The following is a 27,054-nucleotide window of genomic DNA, read 5'->3' as shown; positions in this document are numbered from 1 at the left end:
GACTGTCTTTACCAAGCCCAAAGATATTGTAGCGTTGCAGTGGACTATCTTTACCAAGCCCAAAGATATTGTAGTGTAGCAGTGGACTGTCTTTACCAAGCCCAAAGATATTGTAGCGTAGCAGTGGACTGTCTTTACCAAGCCCAAAGATATTGTAGCGTAGCAGTGGACTGTCTTTACCAAGCCCAAAGATATTGTAGTGTAGCAGTGGACTGTCTTTACCAAGCCCAAAGATATTGTAGCGTAGCAGCGGACTATCTTTACCCAGCCCCATGATATTGTAGCGTAGCAGTGGACTGTCTTTACCAAGCCCAAAGATATTGTAGCGTTGCAGTGGACTGTCTTTACCAAGCCCAAAGATATTGTAGCGTAGCAGCGGACTATCTTTACCCAGCCCCATGATATTGTAGCGTAGCAGTGGACTGTCTTTACCAAGCCCAAAGAAATTGTAGCGTAGCAGTGGACTCTTTTCCCAGCCCAAAGATATTGTAGCGTAGCAGTGGACTGTCTTTACCAAGCCCAAAGATATTGTAGCATAGCAGTGGACGGTCTTTACCAAGCCCAAAGATCTTGCAGTGTAACAGCGGACTATCTTTACCCAGCCCCATGATATTGTAGCGTAGCATTGGACTATCTTTACCAAGCCCAAAGATATTGTAGTGTAGCAGTGGACTCTTTTCCCAGCCCAAAGATATTGTAGCGTAGCAGTGGACTGTCTTTACCAAGCCCAAAGATATTGTAGCGTAGCAGTGGACTATCTTTACCAAGCCAAAAGATATTGTAGCGTAGCAGTGGACTGTCTTTACAAAGCCCAAAAATATTGTAGCGTAGCAGTGGACTGTCTTTACCAAGCCCAAAGATATTGTAGTGTAGCAGTGGACTGTCTTTACCAAGCCCAAAGCTATTGTAGCGTAGCAGTGGACTGTCTTTACCCAGCCCAAAGATATTGTAGCGTAGCAGTGGACTGTCTTTACCCTGCCCAAAGATAATGTAGTGTAGCAGTGGACTGTCTTTACCAAGCCCAAAGATATTGTAGCGTAGCAGTGGACTGTCTTTACCAAGCCCAAAGATATTGTAGTGTACATGTAGCAGTGGACTGTCTTTACCAAGCCCAAAGATATTGTAGCGTAGCAGTGGACTGTCTTTACCAAGTCCAAAGATATTGTAGCGTAGCAGTGGACTGTCTTTACCAAGCCCAAAGATATTGTAGCGTAGCAGTGGACTATCTTTACCAAGCCCAAAGATATTGTAGTGTAGCAGTGGACTGTCTTTACCAAGCCCAAAGATATTGTAGCGTAGCAGTGGACTGTCTTTACCAAGCCCAAAGATAATGTAGTGTAGCAGTGGACTATCTTTACCAAGCCCAAAGATATTGTAGCGCAGCAGTGGACTATCTTTACCAAGCCAAAAGATATTGTAGCGTAGCAGCGGACTATCTTTACCCAGCCCCATGATATTGTAGCGTAGCAGTGGACTGTCTTTACCAAGCCCAAATATATTGTAGCGTAGCAGTGGACTGTCTTTACCAAGCCCAAAGATATTGTAGCGTAGCAGTGGACTGTCTTTACCAAGCCCAAAGATATTGTAGCGTAGCAGTGGACTGTCTTTACCAAGCCCAAAGATATTGTAGCGTAGCAGTGGACTGTCTTTACCAAGCCCAAAGAAATTGTAGCGTAGCAGTGGACTGTCTTTACCAAGCCCAAAGATATTGTAGCGTAGCATTGGACTATCTTTACCAAGCCCAAAGATATTGTAGTGTAGCAGTGGACTGTCTTTACCAAGCCCAAAGATATTGAAGGGTAGCAGTGGACTCTTTTCCCAGCCCAAAGATATTGTAGCGCAGCAGTGGACTATCTTTACCAAGCCAAAAGATATTGTAGCGTAGCAGCGGACTATCTTTACCCAGCCCCATGATATTGTAGCGTAGCAGTGGACTGTCTTTACCAAGCCCAAAGATATTGTAGCGTTGCAGTGGACTATCTTTACCAAGCCCAAAGATATTGTAGTGTAGCAGTGGACTGTCTTTACCAAGCCCAAAGATATTGTAGCGTAGCAGTGGACTGTCTTTACCAAGCCCAAAGATATTGTAGCGTAGCAGTGGACTATTTTTACCAAGCCCAAAGATATTGTAGTGTAGCAGTGGACTGTCTTTACCAAGCCCAAAGATATTGTAGCGTAGCAGTGGACTGTCTTTACCAAGCCCAAAGATATTGTAGCGTAGCAGTGGACTGTCTTTACCCAGCCCCATGATATTGTAGTGTAGCAGCGAACTATCTTTACCCAGCCCCATGTTATTGTAGTGTAGCAGTGGACTGTCTTTACCAAGCCCAAAGATATTGTAGCATAGCAGTGGACGGTCTTTACCAAGCCCAAAGATCTTGCAGTGTAACAGCGGACTATCTTTACCCAGCCCCATGATATTGTAGTGTAGCAGTGGACTATCTTTACCAAGCCCAAAGATCTTGCAGTGTAGCAGCGGACTATCTTTACCCAGCCCCATGATATTGTAGTGTAGCAGCGGACTATCTTTACCCAGCCCCATGATATTGTAGTGTAGCAGTGGACTATCTTTACCCAGCCCCATGATATTGTAGTGTAGCAGTGGACTATCTTTACCCAGCCCCATGATATTGCAGTGTAGCAGTGGACTATCTTTACCCAGCCCCATGATATTGCAGTGTAGCAGTGGACGGTCTTTACCAAGCCCAAAGATCTTGCAGTGTAACAGCGGACTATCTTTACCCAGCCCCATGATATTGTAGTGTAGCAGTGGACTATCTTTACCCAGCCCCATGACATTGTAGCGTAGCAGTGGACTGTCTTTACCCAGCCCCATGATATTGTAGTGTAGCAGCGAACTATCTTTACCCAGCCCCATGATATTGTAGTGTAGCAGTGGACTATCTTTACCCAGCCCCATGATATTGCAGTGTAGCAGCAGACTATCTTATTATTCTGCGCGAGCACACACACACACTCTCTCTCTGATAGTGCATACACAGGCAGGTAAAACACACACACACACACACACACACACACACACACACAGGAACTAAAAACAAAAGGCAAAACTATGTGTAACTTTAAAGTTATCCAATGTATCTTCCGTACTACATGTTTCACATGTTACACTTGGATCCATCATGTACTTGTAGGTTCACAAACTGATAGTTCAATTTATCTCCTATAAAAAAAAAAAGGCTTAAACTTATACAGCAGTTGATTGTTGGTATTTTACGTGCTTGCAACCTATTTGGCTATGTTGACCATCAAACAGATGTGACAGAACATTCAACATTGAAGTGACATACACTGCAACAAGAAGCAGGTAAAACCAGCAACAGATGGGTGTCATTTTGCATTGTGGTTAACACAAGTGACACACACTGCAACAAGAAGCAGGTAAAACCAGCAACAGATGGGTGTCATTTTGCATTGTGGTTAACACAAGTGACACACACTGCAACAAGAAGCGGGTAAAACCAGCAACAGATGGGTGTCATTTTGCATTGTGGTTAACACAAGTGACACACACTGCAACAAGAAGCAGGTAAAACCAGCAACAGATGGGTGTCATTTTGAATTGTGGTTAACACAAGTGACACACACTGCAACAAGAAGCAGGTAAAACCAGCAACAGATGGGTGTCATTTTGCATTGTGGTTAACACAAGTGACACACACTGCAACAAGAAGCGGGTAAAACCAGCAACAGATGGGTGTCATTTTGCATTGTGGTTAACACAAGTAACATACACTGCAACAAGAAGCGGGTAAAACCAGCAACAGATGGGTGTCATTTTGCATTGTGGTTAACACAAGTGACACACACTGCAACAAGAAGCAGGTAAAACCAGCAACAGATGGGTGTCATTTTGCATTGTGGTTAACACAAGTAACATACACTGCAATAAGAAACAGGTAAAACCAGCAACAGATGGGTGTCATTTTGCATTGTGGTTAACACGAGTGACATATGTGTACACTGCCACAAGAAGCAGGTAAAACCAGCAACAGATGGGTGTCATTTTGCATTGTGGTTAATACAACAGCAAAAGAGAAGTAGGTAGCACGGAGTATCATGGGCGTGTCTGGAATCTGCGTATGGCTTCTCTAGTGGGCGATACTGGCGCTCTGGGGGGCATTGTGTTACATTATGCTATCTCTATTTCAAAAGTGTCAGCAACAGATTCCTCTGGTTCACATTTTATATGTACATCAACACCATTGGATGCAGTCTCATGTGAAAATGTGTTGTTTGTGTCACAGGTCATCGTCAAATTGTGTTTTGTGCTTGCTTCACCTTCCATAACTTCTGCCGGTTCACTGTTTACTTGTGCCGCATGGACATTTGGAGCGTTCTCTGTAGCAGACTCCTCTGGTTCAAGCTTTACTTGTACCACATCAAAACTGGAAGTACTTTCTGTAGCAGACTTCTCTGGTTCAAGCTTTACTTGTACCACATCAAAACTGGAAGTACTTTCTGTAGCAGACTTCTCTGGTTCAAGCTTTACTTGTACCACATCAAAACTGGAAGTATTTTTTGTAGCAGACTCCTCTGGTTCAAGCTTTACTTGAACCACATCAGAACTGGAAGTACTCTCTGTAGCAGACTCCTCTGGTTCAGTTTTTACTCGCACCACATCAAAATGTGGAGTATTAGTGTCTGCAGCCGATTCGGCTGGTTCAAAATCAGATCTCACTTGCACCACTTGAAATTGTTGATTACTGTCTGTGGCATATTCCTCGGGCTCAAACTTGACTTGAACCTTATGAAAACTTGGAGTACGCCTGGGGTCCGCTGCCTGTATCTTGCGGTAGAGTTGACTGTTGACAGGCACATGAAATGCCAGTGACCTCTGATGTGTTGTTTCTTTCTTCTTTGGTCCGCTGCACAGACACATTAAACAAGTCATCAACCTACCAACAAACCAGTTGACAATGAAATGCGTGTATGTGTGTTTGCCTGTAGTTGTATGTGTGCATGTTGAGCATGTGTGTGAGAGAGAGAGAGAGAGAGAGAGAGAGAGAGAGAGAGAGAGAGAGAGAGAGAGAGAGAGAGAGAGAGACGGGGGAAATATGTGCCGGTGTGTGTGTGCCATGTGTGTGTGTGTGTGTGTATATATAAATGTGTGTGTGTGTGTATGTGTGTGTGTGTGTGTGTGTGTGTGTGTATATATATATGTGTGTGTGTGTATGTATGTGTGTGTGTCTGTGTTTATGTGTCCACATGCATGTTTAGGGGTGAATCATTTCATTAGCAAGGATGCACAATGTAGACAGCCAATCAGTGTCGGACCCCAGTCTTGGCCACAAATAGAACACTATTTATAGTGTGCACTTTATACAAACAAAATATATAGACATGCATAATGTATATAATGTACAATTTGTATGAGTTAAGAAGAATTAGAGGGATGAAGAAGCAGCTCAACTGGGATATGAACATTTGTTTTTCAGTCATTTCCATAACTTGACTATCCCATTTGTGAGAAATGCAGATTGCTTCTTTCCAGTGAAAAGCTAACAGCAAACAACAGCCTTGCTTAAACCCTGGCATGTGCAAGTTTTGAAGAAATCACCCACCTACACTTTGGGCGGAATGACCAAGATATATTATATTCACCTGCCAAAACAATGACAAGGGAGTGGGGCATGGATACCATCCCTACGTCTGCACATAAAGTTCCCCTGTGTCTGCTCCAGCCTGGATTGCAAGCCGTGATTAGAGGATTAAAGGTCCCGTGATTAGAGGATTAAAGGTCCCGTGATTAGAGGATTAAAGGTCCCGTGATTAGAGGATTAAAGGTCCCGTGATTAGAGGATTAAAGGTCCCGTGATTAGAGGATTAAAGGTTCCGTGATTAGAGGATTAAAGGTCCCGTGATTAGAGGATTAAAGGTCCCGTGATTAGAGGATTAAAGGTCCCGTGATTAGAGGATTAAAGGTTCCGTGATTAGAGGATTAAAGGTCCCGTGATTAGAGGATTAAAGGTCCCGTGATTAGAGGATTAAAGGTCCCGTGATTAGAGGATTAAAGGTTCCGTGATTAGAGGATTAAACGTTCCGTGATTAGAGGATTAAAGGTTCCGTGATTAGAGGATTAAAGGTTCCGTGATTAGAGGATTAAAGGTCCCGTGATTAGAGGATTAAAGGTCCCGTGATTAGAGGATTAAAGGTCCCGTGCTATACACTGAGCTACAACGATTCATCTGTGTACTTACACGGGCTCTGAAGAAGAGATGGTGGATGCTCTGGACCGCGGTTCAGGTGCCCACGCACCAATCACCCGGCCTGCAGTGGATGGTGCAGGTGTACCTGTGGTCGGTGCAGGTGCACCAGTGGACAGATCAAGTGCAGTGTACGGGGTGAACGGTGCAGGTGTCCTTTGGCCAGAGGAGGGTGCAGGTGTCCTTACACTAGAGGAGGGTGCAGGTGTCCTTGCTCTAGAGGAGGGTGCAGGTGTCCTTGCTCTAGAGGAGGGTGCAGGTGTCCTTGCACCAGAAGAGGGTGTAGGTGTCCTTGCACCAGAGGGTACAGGTGTCCTTGGACCAGAAGACGGTGCAGGTTTCTGCCGTGCAGGTGTCTTTGGATAGTAGTTTTTAATTCGCCGATGTGGTCTAGCATAGTATCTGAGGAATAGACAACATCCTCTAATTAGAGACCTTTGGACTCAAACCAGTAGAGACAGAATCACAAGAAACACACACACACACACACACACTTATATTCAACAAATGTCACATAAAGCAATATCACACCATGTACATATTGCAATCTGTCAGCCTGTAAGTAAAAGATGAACGCTGAAAACCAGTTATTGAGACTACATGTAGCAAGGCTTGGCTAAATAAAACTTGAAGAGAACTTGCTCTCGTCTTTGCAAAGTATGCAAACGTAGTACAATAACAACTGGATTTTGTTCTTTATCCTGAGCCAATTTCAGAAGAAACCTGACATATCTGTATTTTTTGGATTGAAGAAAATGTAGGGAATAACAATGAAAGCCCTATTGAATTTGTTCGTGTATTTTTAGTTTAGATTTTTTTTATGAAGAATCTCAATCTAAAAAAATCGGGTCTTAAAAAGGAGTGAGTCTGAAAATGGGGGTATGCTTACAGAGGTAATATGAACTGAGAGTCTGAGGAGACAAGGTCTTAAAAAAAAAGGGAGTCTTAATTAATATGGGAGGTCTTAAAAGGGGGGTGGGGGTGGGGGTTCCACTGTATAGTCATTTTGCTTAACCGTTTGTTCATAATGTTTGTAATGGAGCATAGAGTGTAGTGAAACAGGGATCGCGTTTACGCACGATTTTTGCGTATTTGACGCATTTTAAAAGTCGCTGACGCGTTTTTTTCGCCGCGCCGCGTAAGCCATACGCAAAAATATTGTAACTTTTTCTTGTCTTCACGCAGCGCTTTTGCTCTGACTTAATAATCACCCGATCCTGAAACTGACTATAGGGCTCGAGAAGTGACGACACACATGAAATCTGCGTGTCAAAACTAAAGTCCGTTTCTTTTTGCATCGAAGTATCACAAACGAACGTAACGAGGGTATTACCAGATAATGTCTTGTCGGATAATGAAACAGACATTAGCTGCTCTCCCATCTCGCGCTTCCAAAAGGCGGAAAGTGTGTCTAGTCGTATTAGAGCGGGAAACAAACTCGCAAGGCCCGAAGGTTGGAGACAGCAGGGGTGTTATTCGACAGGCGTGCGCGGAGTTCGACAGGAAAACTCGCCGTATTTAGGTAAGGAGTGTCTTTAAGTCTTTCGTGCGTGTTTTGTTTGTGTCTGTACGTGTTTTCGTAGTACGCAAAAATATTGGTCCGTGACGCGTTTTTTTTCGTTTCGTTGCGTATGACTTACGCGTTTTTTTAAAAAGCTAGCGCGATCCCTGGTGAAAACACAATCCTCACAGGTTGAGCAGAATCCCTGCCAGCATTTCGTCTGATTTGACGTTGAGTGCTGTGACCAGCTGGACCCATCGCTCCCACTGCTGTCCCAGGAACACGGAGCGTTTGCTGCGCTCCCTGCTCGTTTCCCGTCTCCGCTGCTTCCTCTCCTGCCCGCTCAGCTTTGGTCGTTTACATCTGGGTTCAATTTCTTCCACGAGTCTCTTTGCCCTGCTGGAGACGGAATCATCGCTGTCTGTGCCCAGAGTTGGCGTGCTGCCGCTGCTGCACCTGTTTTGATTCCGCTGCGCAGCGTCACGCTGCGTGTCTTCTTCATCTTGCAGAAAGATCTCGTCACGCTGCATGTCCTCTTCTTCCTGCGGACAGATCAAGTCGTTTTTTGTTGTCTTTCATTTTTTGGTCCTTGAATAAAGCATACTGGGAATAGCAGAATCGATGATGTTTGGAAATAACTGTCAAGTTTAAATAGATTGAAGAAGCGATGTGATTCCTTGTTTCCATAGTAACACTAACACTGAGGAAAGACTTCAATGTCACGTGTATCTCAGCTTTTGAATGGAAAAAGCAAGGAAAAACAACACTTCAAAAACCTTACAAAGTTAATTTTGGAATTCAAATAAATTGAAACAAAACATAGAAATCTTATTAAAAACGAAGTAACAGAACACACAACTCACGACAACACAACACAAACTTGTTAACCTTCGCCGTGCTTCGTAGGTCGTGGACGACCCAGAGTCTCACAAAGTCGTCTTTATCTCTGAAACTATTTGGAGTTTTTGATTTAGACTTCATCATTCATGTCATCTCCAATCACCATACGCCCATCTAATTGCCCAACTTTTAAAGATTATCTTTGTAAACAAACAAATAAACGATGACGTAATTTCAACTACACAGTCCGGATGATGTGGGTCGTGGACGACCTATATGGAATTACGTAAGGAATTGAACGTTGTTTATCCTTATTCGGATGGCGTGGCTTTTTACGTTGAATCCTTCTTTTGAAAGTATAGGTCGTACACGACCCACATCATCCGGACTGTGTAGTCCAAAGCGTGATCCGGTGAAGGTTAACCTCTAGGCATACACTAACACAGTAAGCATTAAATGTACTATGAAAATGAATCTCTTATTCACAAATCCTAACATAGTAAAAATATAACGAGAGACTTACAACAGTATCCTAACACACACACACACACACATACATACACATACACACACACGCAGCCCTGAAAGTCCAACAAATGGTGTACTCGCCTTTGGCTTGTGATTCTGAAAATGTACTACTAGCCAGAGAGCAAACTTTACAAGCCAAACACACACACTGTACAGCCATCGGGTTATGCAGCTAGGACAGGTACAGAATTGTTCAGTCCAAAATTAATAGTCTTTCATTTCATTTGAGTCGATCAGTCATTGTTGCTCTAATTGTTTCTTGCGGCAGCCACACAGTTATGTCTGCCAAGTGGTGAGCCATGATAGAAATCCAGCACGAAATCATGCAACTCACACGACTTTTACAACAGCTAAAAATGAAACGTCTCGCTATTCATATATGTCTGCCAGGAGAAGATTCAACCTCACTTTCGTGAGCATCATAAGAATCTGGTCACATACACCTATTTTCTTATAGGAACTGCTGGCATCTGGCTAAAGCGCTGTAACAAGCGCCCAAAATTCCTGTGTGCCGATTGGCATCATTGTCACATTGAAACAGATAGGTGACAACCTTATCGAATTCAGCATTAAAGTCCATCCTGCACTGGATGCCAACATGAACTACGGTTGTCTTTTTAATGTATTGGTGGACATCTATGTGTAAAACTGAAGGCAGAAGCACAGAATGAGCGGGTTACCTGTTGTTCAGCAGATGTAGAAGTTTGTTGGTCTGTTTCTGCCGCACACAGATCATCACTACTTGCTGGAGTTAAATGTTCCGTGTCAGTGCTAGAAGAAGCATCATCCTCTGGAAAGAAAAGAAGCAGAACCTGAGTTCATCCATGTCCCATCAGTTGATACGTCTGAACATGTATCTGCGTCTATTCTGTCTTCTGCCAAATTGTACTCTAACTCAGCTGCATTTTCCACAATTTTCTTTTGACGAAAACACGCCAAATGTTGGTCATGTCTGCTGATTGTCAACACCTACAATTGTGTGAAATTATGAGACTTTTGATCTCAAAATAACTGAGAAAACCTCAAAATAACGTTTTTATAAGGCCAAAAAAAAATGTCTGTTTACGGTAACCCGACAGACCCTAGTTTTTAGGCCCGACCCTAATCTTTTTTTTGCATCGTCTGAAAAAACCCGCATCCAAAATAGAGCTGTTTGCGCTCAAACAGCAGACGACAGAAGGGAGGTAAGCTCAAAGTACTGTTAGGAGTAAAGGGTCGTCACTCGTGTTACTTCCTTTCAAAATGGATGCATGAGGGGAGAAAAAAAAGGAAAAAAAAAGAAATTTTTTTTTGAATTAAACAAAACAAAACAAAAAAAGCCGACCTACCGACCCTATTTTTTCACCCTATGTTACCGTAAACAGACCTTTTTTTTTTTTTTGCCTAAACATGACCCCCAAAATATGACGGGGGTCAACCAAGCCAGGATCATGTTGACAGATTATCAACTCCTTGAAGTGTTCAAAGTTTCAAAGCTCTAGCTTCAAAAATGCCCGAGATAATGTCAATGTTTGATATGAATCAAACATGACCCCAAAACTTGGTGAGGGTCAATCAAACTTGGTCAACTCGAGACTATCAAACCTTATACTTGTGCAAAGGTACAAAGCTCTAGCTACACAACAACCATATTAACCACAATGGTAAGTTTTTATAAAGCGAACATGACCCTGCTGTGACCCAAAAATGTCACCAGGGTCAACCAAACTCCGGTCACTTAGTGCGATCATCAAACCCTAAAAGCGTGCAAACTTTCAAAGGTCTAGCTTGAAAAACATTCGAGATAACCTCAAAGTTAAGTTTGCTGTCACTGCTGCAGTACTGTGAATAGTTTCAATTATTGATGCCTTTTTGAGTACTTTTACAATTAAGATCCATAACTCCACAACATGTTTCTAGCTCGGCAAAGTCGCAACAAACACATCTCATGGCAAAAGCTGCACGTCGGTTTATCAAATGTACCTTTTCATTGCCAACCGCTAAATTAATTGTTGATGGCAATGAACTGAATTAAGCTGTGTTTCCATATCGCGGAGCGACGGCGGTACGATGGTTGCGGCGAGGTGGCGGCAGGGTCAAAACTGATCGCAACAGTAGTATCAAAGAACGCGTGTTTCCATATGTGCGACGCGACGGTTTGGCGTTAAGATTTTGTACGCTCCAGTGAGCAAACAAAAATTGCTGCCGCGCGATATTCGCGTCCAAAGTGGGCGTGGTCTAAGTCCTTCCAAACATTCGAGGACCCCCCATAACCAGGTTTATAGTTTATTTTGACTTTTTTTTGGTCATATACATGTATTTCCTGAGCTGAATATAGTCCAGCAAAAATGTCTTCAAAGGTTTTCTTCTTCTTCTTCTTCGTTCATGGGCTTAGACTCCCACGTTCACTCATGTTTTTAGCACGACCGTTTTTAACCCGCCCTTTAGGCAGCCATACGCCGCTTTCAGAGGAAGCATGCTGGGTATTTTCGTGTTTCTATAACCCACCGAACTCTGACATGGATTACAGGATCTTTTCCGTGCGCACTTGGTCTTGTGCTTGCGTGTGCACACGAAGGGAGTTAAGTCACTAGCAGGTCTGCACATAAGTTGACCTGGGAGATCGGAAAAATCTCCACTCTTAACCCACCAGGCGGCAGCGACCGGGATTCGAACTCACGACCTCCCGATTAGGAGGCCGACGTCTTACCACCACACCACTGCGCCCGTCCAAAAGGTTTTCAAAGGCACCGTGTTCGTTCCGCTTTTTGAACATTTTGTTGAAACAAAAGAGGGTTTTTCTCACACGCTAGTTTATCGCCATTGTGCCGCCGCAGCGCCGCTAAATGGAAACATAGCTTTACGGCCGCGCATAGCTTGTGTGCTATCGCGGATCTAATCTTCTGAGCGGCCTGCGAGCGCTGCGAGCCACCGAGGGCTGCCAGGGGCGAGCGCGCTGTTAAGCGCATGACAGACGGGCAACACAAAACAATGTTTGCGACAAAAACTCCAACTCAAAGCGGGGATGTCACACGCGAAACACACAGACTAGCACTGTTTTGAAAGAAAACACTGTTTTGTGTTGTGCGTCTGACATGGCCTTTACTAGTGCCAAAACCGGACATGTGCCAAAGGTCCGACCACTAGCAGTTGCATGTTATTGGTAGTTTAAATGTGTGCTCGCATTTCAAGTGTAGGCCATTTAATTTTGTAATGCTCCTTATCTTGTTTCCTGTGTAGAGCTATTTTGAGGTTAATCAGCATAATTCAACCTTTGTCAGTTGTGTCAATACATGTCACATGCAAAATGATTACAAAGTGTATGTTAATGTGGTGTGTGTGTGTGTGTGTGATACTGATAGAAAGAATGAAATCTGCTCTTGAATTGGAAGGAAATAGCAGCAGGTCAGATCATATATACACACATATTCAAATTCAAGATTCCATCCAGTGAAAACATAACAGAAAGACTATTGCTAATGCTACTGCTCATGTGAGACACCTGAATCAGAATCAGATACAATACACCACAGTTTAATTAACATATTCTCTAAACAATGCCTTCAGTTCACCAGGCTGTGTTTATGCAGCTCACAGCAAGAATCACATGATACCAGTGCAAACAATGACAAGCCCAGATGATACAGTGACTATTTTGTCCAGTGTTACCACTTCTTCTCCTTCCCTTGCAAACAAAAGATCAGTCGGAATATCAGAGTTCAGAATGTTGTACTTTCCACAAAGAATACATGTACCGATAACTCGCTCAACATGAATTCTCAGATTAGCTAGTTTGCGTGTTGACTCTATTTTTGCGTGTTGACTCATTTCATAAGCTGTAAGCTGACTCTTCCCTCTTGCAAAGGCAGGGATTTTCACTTGTGCACCTCTCATAGCCACTAGTTCATTAATGTCAAATCCCCTGTCAGCCAAAATCACATCATTTTGTACAATATTGTCTAGATACCCACTATTTGCAGTGATGTGCTTGTCTCTTGTTTGCCCACCCCACCCTTTAGAAATAAAAGAAATATGGCCTTGAGGTGTAATTGATTATTGATATTAGGTATTGAATTGTATTGTTGTGCTTGTAGTTTGACCAGGTGAGTGCACTAGCATCAACACTAGTGGAGGGTCTCTCAATGAATATTTCAAAACAGTCAATAATAGACACTACTCTGTTCCATGGATAGGTAAGGAACTGTGGCGGTAAACTTGTCTTTATGCTTCGCCTGTCTGGCCAGAAAACAAGTGGCTGCAGTCTGTGGTACATGATATATGCACAGTCTTGTGAAAAACTTTGCTGGCAGTTGTTCTTGACACAGTAAAGATGTATGCCAGGTGTTGCAGGGGTGTGTTAAGGCCTATATATATATATATATATGCATAAATGTGAGCATGAGAGCTTGAAACTGTGTCAGTGCTCTGCGCGAGTGTGTTGGTAAATGCGGTGCAAGAAAATCAAATAATGTAACAAGTGTGAAGAAATTAGAAATCCCAGTAAAATATCGTACAGTGTCATCATTGTCCCTCAAAGAATCAAGTGTCATTTTTTTCTTGGCAAGTTCGTCTTTAAGTTCCCGATTTTCTAGCACCAGCCTGTTTAGTTCATCCCGTAGCTGCTTTTCTTCATCTTTAGAAATCCAGGCAAAATTGTCATAGGTTTCAGTCTGGCAGTAAGTATCACCACAGTCGCCTCTCTCGGGAAGAGGAGCAGCCAGTTCTGCTGTATCTGAAGTACCTTCACCGTCGCCATCACCCTCTGCTAAATTAGGGTGAGAAGGAGTTGACTCACTCCCCACAAGCTTCTTCCTCTCCTTGAGTCTCTGGTACCGTCCTTGTTGGCTGTCAGGCTGTGTCCCTGCACCATACCCAAGTTTCAAAGTAGGCGTCCAGCTCGGACTGTTTCCTTTCCACAGGGTTGATGGTTGCCCTGCAAAAAAATCAAAGGCAAATGTATTGTAAATTATGGATTGGGAGTTATTTTAACAATAAGTCGTTCAAACAAAATGAATAAGTAAATCTAGACAGAGATCTACCCTTTAAAACTGAACTATGAAGTTGTATCAACATTAATGACCATTTAATGATTTATTGTTCAAATAAATTCTGATTATCAAATCCAAGTATTTCACACATATGGCATTCTCACAAGTCATGGTTTTGGGCAACCATGATTATGATGATGCAGGGATGTCGTTAGGCGTCGGACATCGGACATATAACGATGAAAATCCCCAAATGTCCGATTCACATTGCCGCATGTCGGTCAGATGTCCTATCGTTTTAGCCTGAGCGTGGTCATTGTCCGATATGTACTCCATTCCTTCGGGCACAGCGCGATATTCGTTAATTTTCATTTCAAGATACAAATCTTCTAAAAGATCGAACGCTCTCGTGTTCAGCTGACACTGAAGTTGCCAGTGCCGCGTGCGGATCTTTTCTTTTGTCGGGAATTCCCGAACTGTTTGCGGTATGCGCCGTTTGGGTATAACCATCTCGGTGCAGCGCACTGATCTAAAAATAGTGGATTATTATTAGATCAATGGATCAGTGCATGCTACAGGAGTACGGGAGACAACTCCAACTGACTAAATTTGTCGTCTGCTTTTGTTTTCGATACGAGACGAAGCACTGAATTATGCCGCTGAAAAAAAACTAAAGCCTGCAAAAGACCAGCATTAGATCAAACCGATCATTTTGTTTTTCAACTTTTATCCAAATCATGCAGTTTGTAATCAAAGTAAGAGCTCTGAAGTTGTTCATGTTGGTTTCTTTTTTGTGGTTTCTTCAAGTTGAAACTAAACAAATACAACATTATACGCACACTGTGTTGATGTATTTACTATATTATGTGTGTGTTCTACCGCGCGCGCGCGCGTGTGTGTGTGTGTGCGTGTGTGTGTTGGCGCATGACTTTGGAACAAATCCATGGAATGTGTTATAAGCTGTTTTCGCAAATTCATAATGTCCTAGTACACTTTCTGAAAGCGGTCAAATGTCCTATTGATGCTGAAGAACTCAGGACATTTGTCCTATAGGTATGAATTTGTAGCAACATCCCTGATGATGAGTTGTTCAGTATAGAGAGTAAGTGAAAGTCAAAGTGTAACTGTAAGACTGACTCACTCCCCGGTCAGTCATAGACTGCACTCAGTGCAGGACTGACCGACTGCATGTCCGCACACTACCATCACAACACAGCTTGCATAAAACATAGACCAACCAAGGCAGGTGTACAAAAGCATGAGTACTTACCATTGACAAAATGATCAGAGCACACGTATCTCCTCGCTGTTGATTCAAAGTTGAAATTCTTCAGCTGAAGCTGTGCCAACCATTCTCGCCGGCGTCGTGCAGTCAAATCCCTTGTCTCTTTGCCCCTTCCTTTGACAACATGTGGAAGAGAAAAGAATCTTCTGTCCCTATCTCTATCTTGTCTGTTATGGCAAGTTTTAACACAACAACTAGAGACCATGTCGATAAATGCAGGATATTTCGGAGTGCAGATTTCGCGTGTTGCCTTCTCGCGAGTTCCGCCGGAATGCCTGGGGCAAGGTTGGACAACTCTGCACACGACTGTGTGACGTCATCGCGTCAGTCAAAGAAAATAGAATGTTGCGACCCATCTCGTCATTGGCGCTTTTCCGGAAATGACCTGCGCTTTGTTGGAATTCCAACAATGGCCGCCATTGTAGGAATTCCAACTTTGCGCTACGCGATTCTGGAAATGTACCGCGCACAAAGTGAGAATTCTGCTCTTTCTTAGAATGCGATGTAAAATGATGCAAGTCATGATGGCCTATGATGATCCTTGTGTTTTAAAGTTATCCATGCTTAGTCTTGAAAAGGCATGCATTGTATAACGCACCAAACCAACCGAATTACACTTGTGCAAAGGTACAAAGCTCTAGCTTCAAATACATCCATATTAACCACAATGGTAAGTTTTTATGAAGCGAACATGACCCTGCTGTGACCCAAAAATGTCACAAGGGTCAACCAAACTCCGGTCAATTCGTGCGATCATCAAACCCTAAAAGCGTGCAAACTTTCAAAGGTCTAGCTTGAAAAACATTCGAGATAACCTCAAAGTTAAGTTTGCTGTCACCGCCGCAGCACTGTGAATAGTTTTATTGATGCCTTTTTGAGTACTTTTACTACTAAGATCCATATAGACTCCACAACATGTTTCTAGCTCGGCAAAGTCGCAACCAACACATCTCATGGCAAAAGCTGCACGTCGATTTATCAAATGTACCTTTTCATTGCCAACCGCTAAATTAATTGCTGTTGGTAATACGACGGTACGATGGTTGCGGCGAGGTGGCAGCAGGGTCAACACCGATCGCAACAGTAGTATCCAAGAACGCGTGTTTCCATATGTGCGACGGCGGCGACGTAGCGCGTGGCGTCAAGATTGTGTACGCTCCAGTGAGCGAACAAAATTGCTGCCGCGCGATATTCGCGTCCAAAGTGGGCGTGGTCTAAGTCCTTCCAAACATTCGAGGACCCCCCATAACCAGGTTTATAGTTTATTTTGATTTTTTTTTTCGTCAGATACATGTATTTCCTGAGCTGAATATAGTCCAGCTAAAATGTCTTCAAAGGTTTTCAAAGGCACCGTGTTCGTTCCGCTTTTTGAACATTTTGTTGAAACAAAAGAGGGTTTTTCTTACACGCTAGTTTATCGCCATCGTGCATAGCTTTACGGCCGCGCATAGCTTGTGCGCTATCGCGGATCTACGGTAATCTCCTGAGCGGCCTGCGAGCAAAGAGCTTATACGGAAAGAGGGGGCACTGCCTTCTCTGCGCTACTAGCGATAGTGATGCGAGCAGCCGGCCCAGATCCTACAATAGCGTAACGGCTTGACCGAGTAAAACGTTGCCACGGCTTTTTCTTTATTTGGTGTTTAACGTCGTTTTCAACCACGAAGGTTATATCGCGACGAGGGAAAGGGGGGAGATGGGATAGGGGAAAGGGGGGGGGGGGGGGGAGATGGGATAGAGCCACTTGTTAAGTGTTTCTTGTTCACAAAAGCACTAATCAAAAAATTGCTCCAGGGGCTTGCAACGTAGTACAATATATGACCTTACTGGGAGAATGCAAGTTTCCAGTACAAAGGACTAAACATTTCTTACATACTGCTTGACTAAAATCTTTACAAACATTGACTATATTCTATACAAGAACCACTTAACAAGGGTAAAAGGAGAAACAGAATCCCGGCGTTAGTCGCCTCATACGACATGCGGGGTGCAGAGAAATAAGGATGTGGAAAAGAAAACTTTTGGTAAGTGAAATAAAGGTGATGGATCCAGTCAGGTAGAAATAAGACAAGAAAAGAATTGGAAAACTGCAGGGAATAGTAGGGAGAGTTTTCTTGGAAGGAAATATAGGTGAAAGGACTGGTAAGGCAGAAATAAGACAAAAGAAGAGAAGAAACAGAACCGTTAGTCGCCTCTTACGACATGCTGGGTAGCATCGGGTAAATTCTTTCTAGTCCCAACCAATATGGGACTCCCCCTAACCCGCGGGGGGGGGGGGGGGGGGGTTTGCCACGGCCGCCGCAAGGAGGAGTGACTGACTGTTTTTGTTTTCGGCTACTTAGATAACTATCGAAAAGACTGTTTTACTTGTTTCTGGGAAGAAAACACACTGGTCATACTGTTTCCAGCATGTGAAAACTATTTCACTCGCGCTCATGCAGTGTTTGAAGAGATACAGACAGTAAAAAAGACTAAATATGCAGACAGAAACTCACAGACTTATCTTCATACATTTGCTTTATGAACATACTATTAGTGCCTATTGAAAGTAATTTGTCTTTGTCTCTCTGCATCCTCTTTCTCTGTTTCACACACACACAAACACACACACACACACACACACACACACACACACACACACACACACACACAGATACCCACACACATAGACACACACACACATAGACACACACACACACCCACACACATAGACACACACGCACACACACACACACACAATCATACACACACACACACACACACACACAGATACACACACACATAGACTCACACACACACACATAGACACACACACACACACATACCCACACACATAGACACACACACCGCATAGACACACACACACACACACACACACACACACACACACACACACACAATGTAAGTGGTTTACCTTCCACAGTCTCAAGAGGTTCTGCGCAAATGTTTTTGCGTGAACGTTTCTTTGGCAATGTCTGTCGTTTTGGCAGTGGTCGTTTATTTGTCAGTGTTGGTGGTGGGTTGGGTACATCAAAGAGGGTGGGTACTGACAACCAAATAAGCCGACAGGTTTTGCTGGAGGGATTCATGAACTGACTTGCTTCAAAGTGTTCAGAACAAAGGCAACAGCAGGGCCGGACTAGGCGAAGAGGAGGGGGGGGGGGGTTGCCAGTGGTGGCCCAGGGGGATGTCCCCCCTGGCGGCAGGGGCGGATCAGTTCATTTTATGACTGGGTTTTTTCAAAAGTATATTGTGAAGATATGGGTGTGAAGGCGTGAAGCGCCCAGCCGACGGCGCGAAGCGCCTAGCTTGCTCGGGGGGTCCGGGGGCATGCCCCCCCAGAAAATTTTGAAAAAAAGGATGCAAAATGGTGCAATCTGGTGCATTCTGAGGATGATCATTACCAGTTTCAGGCAGCAGATTTTGTCACTGATTAATACCCCAAAAATGGAAACTCAATGTAAAATAAAGAAATGCATACCTCATTCAATATTTTTATTTTTTGGCTGGGGGGGGGGGGGGGGGTCCGGAAACCCTAGAACCCCCCCCCCCCCTCGTTGTGGGGGTCAGGGGGCGAAGCCCCCTGAAGCTGACGGGTAGGTCATATTCTGAGATAGGAAAATGGTCGCTCCTTGCATGAAACGGCATAAAATAAGCAATAATAAAAAAAAATTAAATAAGTAAGGTACATGTTTAGGCTAGGGGGGGGGGGGGGTTGCGCAACCCCCATAACCCCCCCGGTAGTCCGGCCCTGAACAGTTTGCATGAAGATACGACGCTGTCTTGCCTATCAGATCCTCACGTCTGCAGTTTTGTATCCATTGTTTACACCTGCAAGAAAATACACAAACAATCAGTGATTTTTATACACGACGCAATGAACTACTCACTGGTCACCAAATCTCTCTCTCTCTCTCCCTCTCTCTCTCCCTCTCTCTCTCCCTCTCTCTCTCTCTCTCTCTCTCTCTCTCTCTCTCTCTCTCTCTCTCTCTCTCTCTCTTTCTCTCTCTGCCATGTTCTATTTACCTATGTGAACAGCTTAGATCATGGGTCACTGAAGTGTTGCACAGACGGTCAAAAATAAAGTGCAAGAGAATGCACTCTAAGTGATATAGTACTGTTGCTTAGAGTCTGTAGGATGCAAAACGGCGAAAAACGCAAAAAGAAACAAGCGTTCCAGACTTTGACAGTCTTTCTGTGTTGGTTACCGCAAATTCTTCTGCTCATACAGGTATACCAAACAAGTTAAGGATATGTCTTCAGTGCTATTGATCAGATGTTTAACAGCCGTGTTTGGGTCACAGACTTATGTGTATTCAAAGATATGCATTTCTTCTTCTCAAAACCGTTGTTCCTGGATTTGAGCAATATTGTACTATGACGTCACAGGTCCTTGACCACGCCTACCCTCAAAATAGCGTTTTTGATGGTATGACTCACTTTCAACCGTGGAAACGGTGACTTAAACTGAACGATATTCAGATTTTTTACTCCAGAGAGTTTGTTTGGTATCTGAACTTACAGGGCATACCCATTCCGTGTAAATCCACCGGGCAGTCAGGCTGATTTAGCGTGTAAAAGAGAGTGACCGCCATATTGGATCGTGGTTCTGGATGGTGTTTTTGCCGGGTAGCTGCAGTTGATGTGCAATAAATCTAACACCTTAGGTAGCAGGCTCCCCACATTTTACAGAACAATGACAGAAACCCTCATCTGTATTCGTTTCAGTACTAAGAGCAAAACGAAACAGAAAATGGTCGCTGTAACGGTTTTCCGTTAATATTTTGTTATATCAAATCTTATCTTATGTACGCGCATAACGTAGACACCAAGACATTCCAATGCATCCACACACATTGAGGCAACACTGTTTCAACATATTTTATGATAATGCATTCAAGTTGGCCGCATATTTTATTGGAATGAACTGACTAGCAGGGGGAAAATTCGGCCTGAATACGGCTGGAAACACAGAATCAGTCTATGTTTCTCGCAATACCTTAATTTACACTCAGTTGACAAAAAAGGAACATAACTAATTCTAACAACCACTACATCAAATTAAAGCTACGACCTTTAACTTTCCAGCAAAATAAGTAACATTACGTAAAAACCGATATTTATTTAATAGGATAGAAAAATAACAATTGTAGCGAAGGCACTGAAACTTCTTCGATGCAGAAAATAACAAAACTCTCCAAACTGAGATAATCGGCAAACGTATTTATCATACACATAAAAAGTAGAACTCGAGACAAACATTCTGATATGCATTACATGGGGGAACATTATACAGTGACTTAGCATGAAACGAAAAACTCTACCAACTGAGCTACCGGGCCCCCATCTGGGAATAGCGCGCGTCCTTTTAAACAATTAACCAATCAGGGTCCAGCATCTAAGACACACTTCCAAGTTTACAATAAACACAGCGATCCTGAAGGCAGAAACAATGGGTCAGGGGGAGATAATTAGATAAGGACTGAAAGAGAAAAACAATTAAATGACCGGACATAACATAACTCTATGAGTGTTGGCAGTTCACCCTGTCACAGTTAGAAAGTATGGGTCGTACAAGACCCACATCTTCTGGACTTTGTAGGGCAAAGAGTGATTCGGTGCAGGTCAATCAAAAAAATTTTTGCCCTTTGAATCTATTCTGCTAATACTGTAGACATTTTCTTGACAATTTCCTCATGGAACACGAAGGTTTTGTCATCCAATCCCAAGAAAACGTAGTGGCTCCTCACACGTTTCATCAACCGGACCTGAACACCTTCCTCTTCCAGCTTGTCGATCTGGAACAAATACAATAAGTACCGACTCATCCCTAAATCCGTTGCAGAGTATTATATTTATTTACTACCATGGAAGTTGATGTTAACCTGTGATTTGTAAAACTGTAAAAACATTTTACAAATTACGTCGAACATAAAAACCACAAAGTAATACATGCCTTTTCATTTTATTAGTATTAATATTTGTTGTCCAGATCCCAGTCAACCAGGCCAAAATTCCACATGAAAATGGAAGTGTTTGAGTAAATCTGCACATGTTATTATTTTCTATAATTCGATTTCGAAGCGTGATAAGCGCAGATTTGTTTGTCTGTCGGTGTGTCCGTCACAAACATGTGCACGCGAGTTCTCAAAAACATTCTCAACATCGTAATTACCGCCAAGCTGATAGATCCCTGGACTTTCGAGATGACAAGAAAATATCGGGCGCATTTACGTCATTTGTAAAAAAAAAAGTTTTACATATCTCGTGGTGTGCCACGTGATTTGTAAAACAGTGGTTACAAATCACGCGGCGCGCCTCGCGATTTGTAAAATGTTTTACATTTCTACAAATCACGAGTCAACAGTTGAGATCAAATACATGACGTAAAAAGCTCTGTCAACGCACAAGTATGATTTGACAAAAATGTCATCTTTGTGTACACACGGTTTAACAACATTATAAGATGTTGGCGTGTGAAAGCAACTTTCTGTGTTTTGAGTTCATAAAATGTTGAGATAAGTATGCCAGGTTGCACAGTTCTGTAGGTTCCTCTCAGTATTCCACCCCCTTGGTTTTCAGTTGTAAATATCTAAGCTTAGTGATTGAATGTGGAAGCTACGTTTGGTCAAAGCTCACATAAGATTTACATCGTGCAAGCAAGGTACGTTGGGTCAAATGTCACAGAAGATGTGCGTCGTGCAGCGAAGGAAAGAATCGCGATCTTGTTTCCGACTCAGTGCCTCTTTGTTTTTCATTAGACCTGTCATTCTGCTTGCTCGGCTTTGTTAGATGTTTGCATATCTCGTTGCTCTGTTCTTTGCTTTTATTATTATTTCTTATTTGCGCTTCGTTTAGCGATACAGCGTCTTGTGCACGGGTCAAAATGTGTGTGTCAGGGGTCAATTGGTTTGACTTGAACTTGACGTTCCTGTTTCTCTGAACGTCTGTGTATCGAAACACAGATACACGCACTCCATGACCTTGTACGAAGACAAAGCGTATCACTAGGTTTCATTTGTTTGTGATGAATTTATGACCTTTCATGAAGTAGTTTTGTTTTTTGTTTACTTGTGCCAGTTTGCCAGTTCGTTTTTTGGAACTTTGCAAAGTAGTGTCGTCTGTCTAGGTCTGGTGAAACGCCAATGAAAAGAGCCGAAGAATCCCCGAGCGTTTCTATTGGGTTTGCTTTTGATCATCCATGTATAGCCCACTTCCTGCAACTATGGTAACCGGGGATTTATTGCATCGGGAACATGAGATTTATTTCCCAGGTGTTTGTGAATGAAAACTCGTGAAAATGATGACAGTATCAGTTATTGCGTGCTACACTAAGTAATATGCTATTACAGTACTAGCTATCAATAAATTGAAAAAAGTGATTGCGAAATTATCACACCGTGTAGTGTTGTGCTATGCATTAATGCGCTCAATCAAAACTTACTACTGCAACACAATGCTTTCCCTTGGCTGCAATCCCATTGACAGTCAACAGGTAGGCTCACACGTAGTCCCCAATCTTGAGTTCCCTGTTAAAAAGAAAATCTGTGTCAGAGTGTGTGAACTGACTTTAGTATTTTATTCAAATTTTGAATTCCTCATTCTTTTGTTGAAAAAAGTATTCTTGGTGCATGTGAATGAGAGTGATCAATATAGATTCTGTACGTACGATTTTAAAATAATTATAGTGAAACCAATGTGTGCAATTGCAACCAGTTTTACTTTTAGTCTTATGAAATATATACATTATTACAATTCATGTTAAAGTCTTTAGGTCTACCTCTTTGCTGGATGGTCTGGCAGCTGTTGAGGCGTCGATGGCTGATCTGGCAGGTGAACGCGCGTAGATGGCTTATCTGGCAGGTGTGCGGGCGTAGCTGGCTGATGTGGCAGGTGTACGGGCGTAGCTGGCTGATCTGGCTGGTGTCCGGGCGTTGTTGGCTGATCTGGCAGGTGTCCGGGCGTAGCTGGCTGATGTGGCAGGTGTCCGGGCTGATGTGGCAGGTGTACGGGCGTCGCTGGTTGATCTGGCAGGTGTCCGGGCGTAGCTGGCTGATTTGGCAGGTGTCCGGGCGTAGCTGACTGATCTGGCAGGTGTACGGGCGCAGCTGGCTGCTGTGGTAGCTGCACAGGCGAAGCGTGTCCGGGGGCCGTTGGCTGGTCTGCCCGTGCTTGTCTCCGTCTTGGAGGTGCAAGTCGCGACACGTTCCAGTCTCCAGCAATTTCAGCATTTTCACAGTCAGCATCTTCTTGGCAGCCCTGGCAAAAACAAGAGCGCTCTCGTGTTGCAACCACGAAAGGTTGGATTCCCTTCACGCAGTGAAGTCTCTGGGTGTTCTTCAGTGGCTTTGTCCCTGTCCGCTCTGGCCTGTGCCTGTTCACATCTTCTGCAGGCACATACACAAACCGACGTTTGATGTGGCTGTGCTCATCCGTTCCTGCACGCAGAAGACAATTCATGTGTTGACATCATGACAAATAAACGCAACAGCTTTTAAGCTTAAGAAAAACACCAAAAAGTTAACTAACAGACCCCATTACTTTGACGGCCACGAATTCGGGAATCACAGAACATTACAAATCACGTATTTCCAAGTGCTGAAACGTATTTAATAGAATTCAGTTCCAACCAATGACTTTGGATACAATAGAAGAAACATTTCTTACCTTTGGATTTGTTCCAGCTTCATTGGGACAGCGCAAAAGTCCAAAACAAGAACATCACTGACAAAATCTCACGCCCATAACAGGTTTGATAAGTTTGACGGAACGAACTATGAGGTCACGCTCTCAATTACGTCATATTTTCACACAATATTTGGTGCATCAAAAGTCTATGGGCGCTAATTATGATACAGACAGCAATTTTTCAATACAATTTTCGTCTACTACAGCGTTTGAACACAATCTTCCGCCCATAACGATGTGACACGAAACTCATTTGACTTAACGAGAGTCGTGTTCTGCCGACACTATAATGTTTTTCTTTTTTAAAACACATTATTATGGTAAAGCTTTTCTATTTCTATGCTAAAAATGACTTTTCTTTGTTGTTAATGATATTTTGCAAGAATGCGACCTGCCTCAAGTTTGCCCATAACGTGTGACACCAAAGTTATTAGCGGAAGACAAATCTTCCGAGTGCAATGACGTCTTAAAAGTCAGTTTACTGCAGCATTTTATCCCTCAGGCACATAAAAGAACAATAAGACTGTAGTATGCAGGCCTCCATTGCTTTCTTCTGTCATTGATGAAAGTACTGGCCTGGGTTTAAAAAGTGTACTGTCGCTGTGCAACAAATCAGTCGCCATTTTCTGCCGTGTTTTGTGAATAAAATGTGTTTAAAATCCACACACACAAAACAATGTTGTTGGTTCCTTTCATTTCGTTTTTGTTCATTTCAAACTAAGCAGTGTGGTAGGATTTGTTTCCTTTTAATTCAAATGGATGGCTTTAAAATGAGCATTTTAATCTGGTGGTGTCAATTTCACCCATGATCTGAGCCGTTCACTTGTATGTTCCCCTCTTCCCTTCTTGGTAAACGCTATGCAAAGAAATCAGTTGCGCTGACTCGGTGCAAAGAGTGTATGAGACAGACCTTATTTCAACAGTGTTTGCTCATACATTTAAGTTATACATTTCATAACTTATAAAAGTAAGTAAACAATACACTCACCGTCCTTCATCCTTGGGAAAAGAAAACAAACGAAATCCTTTTTTGCGAGAATTCTGGCAATTTGGTGCTGAACACCAGGACCCTCTTGCCTTGCTCGCCATTGCAATAAAACTGAGCGTGAGAAAGTTTACTCGGTCAAAGGGGGAGCAGCTAGCTGGAATGCGGGAAGGTCTGGCATCGCTTCCAGCAAAGCTAAGATGTTGCACCGCCTCTTACAGCCCTTTCGGAAACGCGCGGTAGCGGCGCTCCGCTCTTATCGCAAAAGTGTCCTTATCGTTGGCTGAGCCAGGCAGAGAGCTATGCGCGCTGACTATTTATTTAGATTGTTTAAATGGCATTATTTATAATCACGCGGCGTAGTGTCAAGACTGTTAATGAGAAGGGTTATTGCAATATAAGTGGACGCTATTTCCTTACAAAACATGCACTTTCAAAGATAAAAAAAAATGTACTTACATCAGTATTCACTATTGACGGTCAATATATGAACTAATTGATGTGCGGTATTTGACTGTCTAACATCTGACAATGAGACACGGTCAATATATGAACTAATTGATGTGCGGTATTTGACTGTCTAACATCTGACAATGAGACACGGTCAATATATGAACTAATTGATGTGCGGTATTTGACTGTCTAACATCTGACAATGAGACACGGTCAATATATGAACTAATTGATGTGCGGTATTTGACTGTCTAACATCTGACAATGAGACACGGTCAATATATGAACTAATTGATGTGCGGTATTTGACTGTCTAACATCTGACAATGAGACACGGTCAATATATGAACTAATTGATGTGCGGTATTTGACTGTCTAACATCTGACAATGAGACACGGTCAATATATGAACTAATTGATGTGCGGTATTTGACTGTCTAACATCTGACAATGAGACACGGTCAATATATGAACTAATTGATGTGCGGTATTTGACTGTCTAACATCTGACAATGAGACACGGTCAATATATGAACTAATTGATGTGCGGTATTTGACTGTCTAACATCTGACAATGAGACACGGTCAATATATGAACTAATTGATGTGCGGTATTTGACTGTCTAACATCTGACAATGAGACACGGTCAATATATGAACTAATTGATGTGCGGTATTTGACTGTCTAACATCTGACAATGAGACACGGTCAATATATGAACTAATTGATGTGCGGTATTTGACTGTCTAACATCTGACAATGAGACACGGTCAATATATGAACTAATTGATGTGCGGTATTTGACTGTCTAACATCTGACAATGCGACCAAAGACAGGATGTGCTATTGACAAATTTACCTTCTTTCTGAGTTTTGGCTTTCTTTCGTTTGGTATCCTGATCAACATCGTTGCCTTGTAACGGTATTTTCCTTGCTGCAGGGGTTTTTCTCTTGGAAGACACTTGCGGTGGCGGATTACGTATGTCGAACAGGGTGGGGGCGGCACAGAGCATCAGTCTTTTTTTCTCTGAAGGGCATGTGAACATCCACTCCTCAAAATGGTCAGCACAAAGCCTGACAGTAGCATACAGTTGTAGGGAAGACTTGTTTTCCAGGTCAGAACGGCGAGTGTTGGTTACCCACTTTGCACACCTAAATTCAGTTAATAGGTTTGAAGTTGATTAAATACCGCTATATTTTCTGGCACTTGTGGTCAGCTCTCTCCCCCCTGTCTGCCTCTCTCCCTCTCTCTCTAGTCTCTCTCTCTCTCTCTCTCTCTCTCTCTCTCTCCACACACACACACACACACACACACACACACACACACACACACACACACAGACATACGTGGCACACACACGTGGCACACACATGCATCAGACAAAGGTGCCACTCGTGATTTGACACTGGTGGGGACTTTAAGGCAGATTATTCTATGAAAATAAAGACAAATATAGCACTTACCTATCTTTATCTTTTGGAAATCGAAAAAAGGACTTCCCGGGGCATTTTCTGCTGGAATTGGTACAATTAATTGCACCACAAAAATTACCCCCGGTCGGCATTCTTTCAGACGCCATTG

The 27,054-nt window shown here is 43.0% G+C and overlaps 2 protein-coding genes across 5 annotated transcripts; both read right to left on the bottom strand.

Moving 5' to 3' along the window:
- Nucleotides 1-3,068: 3,068 nt before the first annotated feature.
- LOC138950606 (putative uncharacterized protein ENSP00000383309) lies at nt 3,069-26,699 on the bottom strand. Of its 4 annotated transcripts, none has more exons than XM_070322310.1 (6): nt 15,334-15,634; nt 13,817-14,008; nt 9,777-9,886; nt 7,918-8,270; nt 6,222-6,629; nt 3,069-4,889 (listed from the first exon to the last, which is right to left on the bottom strand). In XM_070322310.1, the coding sequence occupies exons 1-6, from the start codon at nt 15,551-15,553 to the stop codon at nt 4,154-4,156; spliced, it is 2,019 nt and encodes a 672-aa protein (XP_070178411.1). In that variant the 5' UTR covers nt 15,554-15,634; the 3' UTR covers nt 3,069-4,153. The 4 variants fall into 4 exon arrangements, with proteins under 4 accessions (XP_070178411.1, XP_070178412.1, XP_070178413.1 ...); XM_070322311.1 differs by having other exon boundaries at nt 13,871-14,008; XM_070322312.1 differs by lacking the exons at nt 13,817-14,008; nt 15,334-15,634 and adding an exon at nt 26,332-26,699.
- On the bottom strand, nt 19,846-23,591 carry LOC138950604 (keratin-associated protein 4-5-like). Its single transcript, XM_070322309.1, has 3 exons — nt 23,126-23,591; nt 22,790-22,874; nt 19,846-21,143 (listed from the first exon to the last, which is right to left on the bottom strand). The coding sequence occupies exons 1-2, from the start codon at nt 23,589-23,591 to the stop codon at nt 22,834-22,836; spliced, it is 507 nt and encodes a 168-aa protein (XP_070178410.1). The 3' UTR covers nt 19,846-21,143; nt 22,790-22,833.
- Nucleotides 26,700-27,054: the final 355 nt, after the last annotated feature.

Source organism: Littorina saxatilis, linkage group LG16, assembly GCF_037325665.1.
Source record: "Littorina saxatilis isolate snail1 linkage group LG16, US_GU_Lsax_2.0, whole genome shotgun sequence".
Classification (NCBI taxonomy): Eukaryota; Metazoa; Mollusca; class Gastropoda; order Littorinimorpha; family Littorinidae; genus Littorina; species Littorina saxatilis.
This window is presented reverse-complemented; position numbering and strand designations above follow the sequence as displayed.

Coding starts and splice junctions, on each gene's coding strand:
- LOC138950606 (XM_070322310.1), bottom strand. CDS start 15,553: ATGGTCTCTAGTTGTTGTGTTAAAACTTGCCATAACAGACAAGATAGA. Junction 9,887..13,816: donor GGGTGATGGCGACGGTGAAG/GTACTTCAGATA, acceptor TTTTCTTTCCAG/AGGATGATGCTTCTTCTAGC. Junction 4,890..6,221: donor ATCTCTTCTTCAGAGCCCGT/GTAAGTACACAG, acceptor GTGTCTGTGCAG/CGGACCAAAGAAGAAAGAAA.
- LOC138950604 (XM_070322309.1), bottom strand. CDS start 23,591: ATGCTGACTGTGAAAATGCTGAAATTGCTGGAGACTGGAACGTGTCGC. Junction 22,875..23,125: donor CCAGACCATCCAGCAAAGAG/GTAGACCTAAAG, acceptor TCTTTTTAACAG/GGAACTCAAGATTGGGGACT.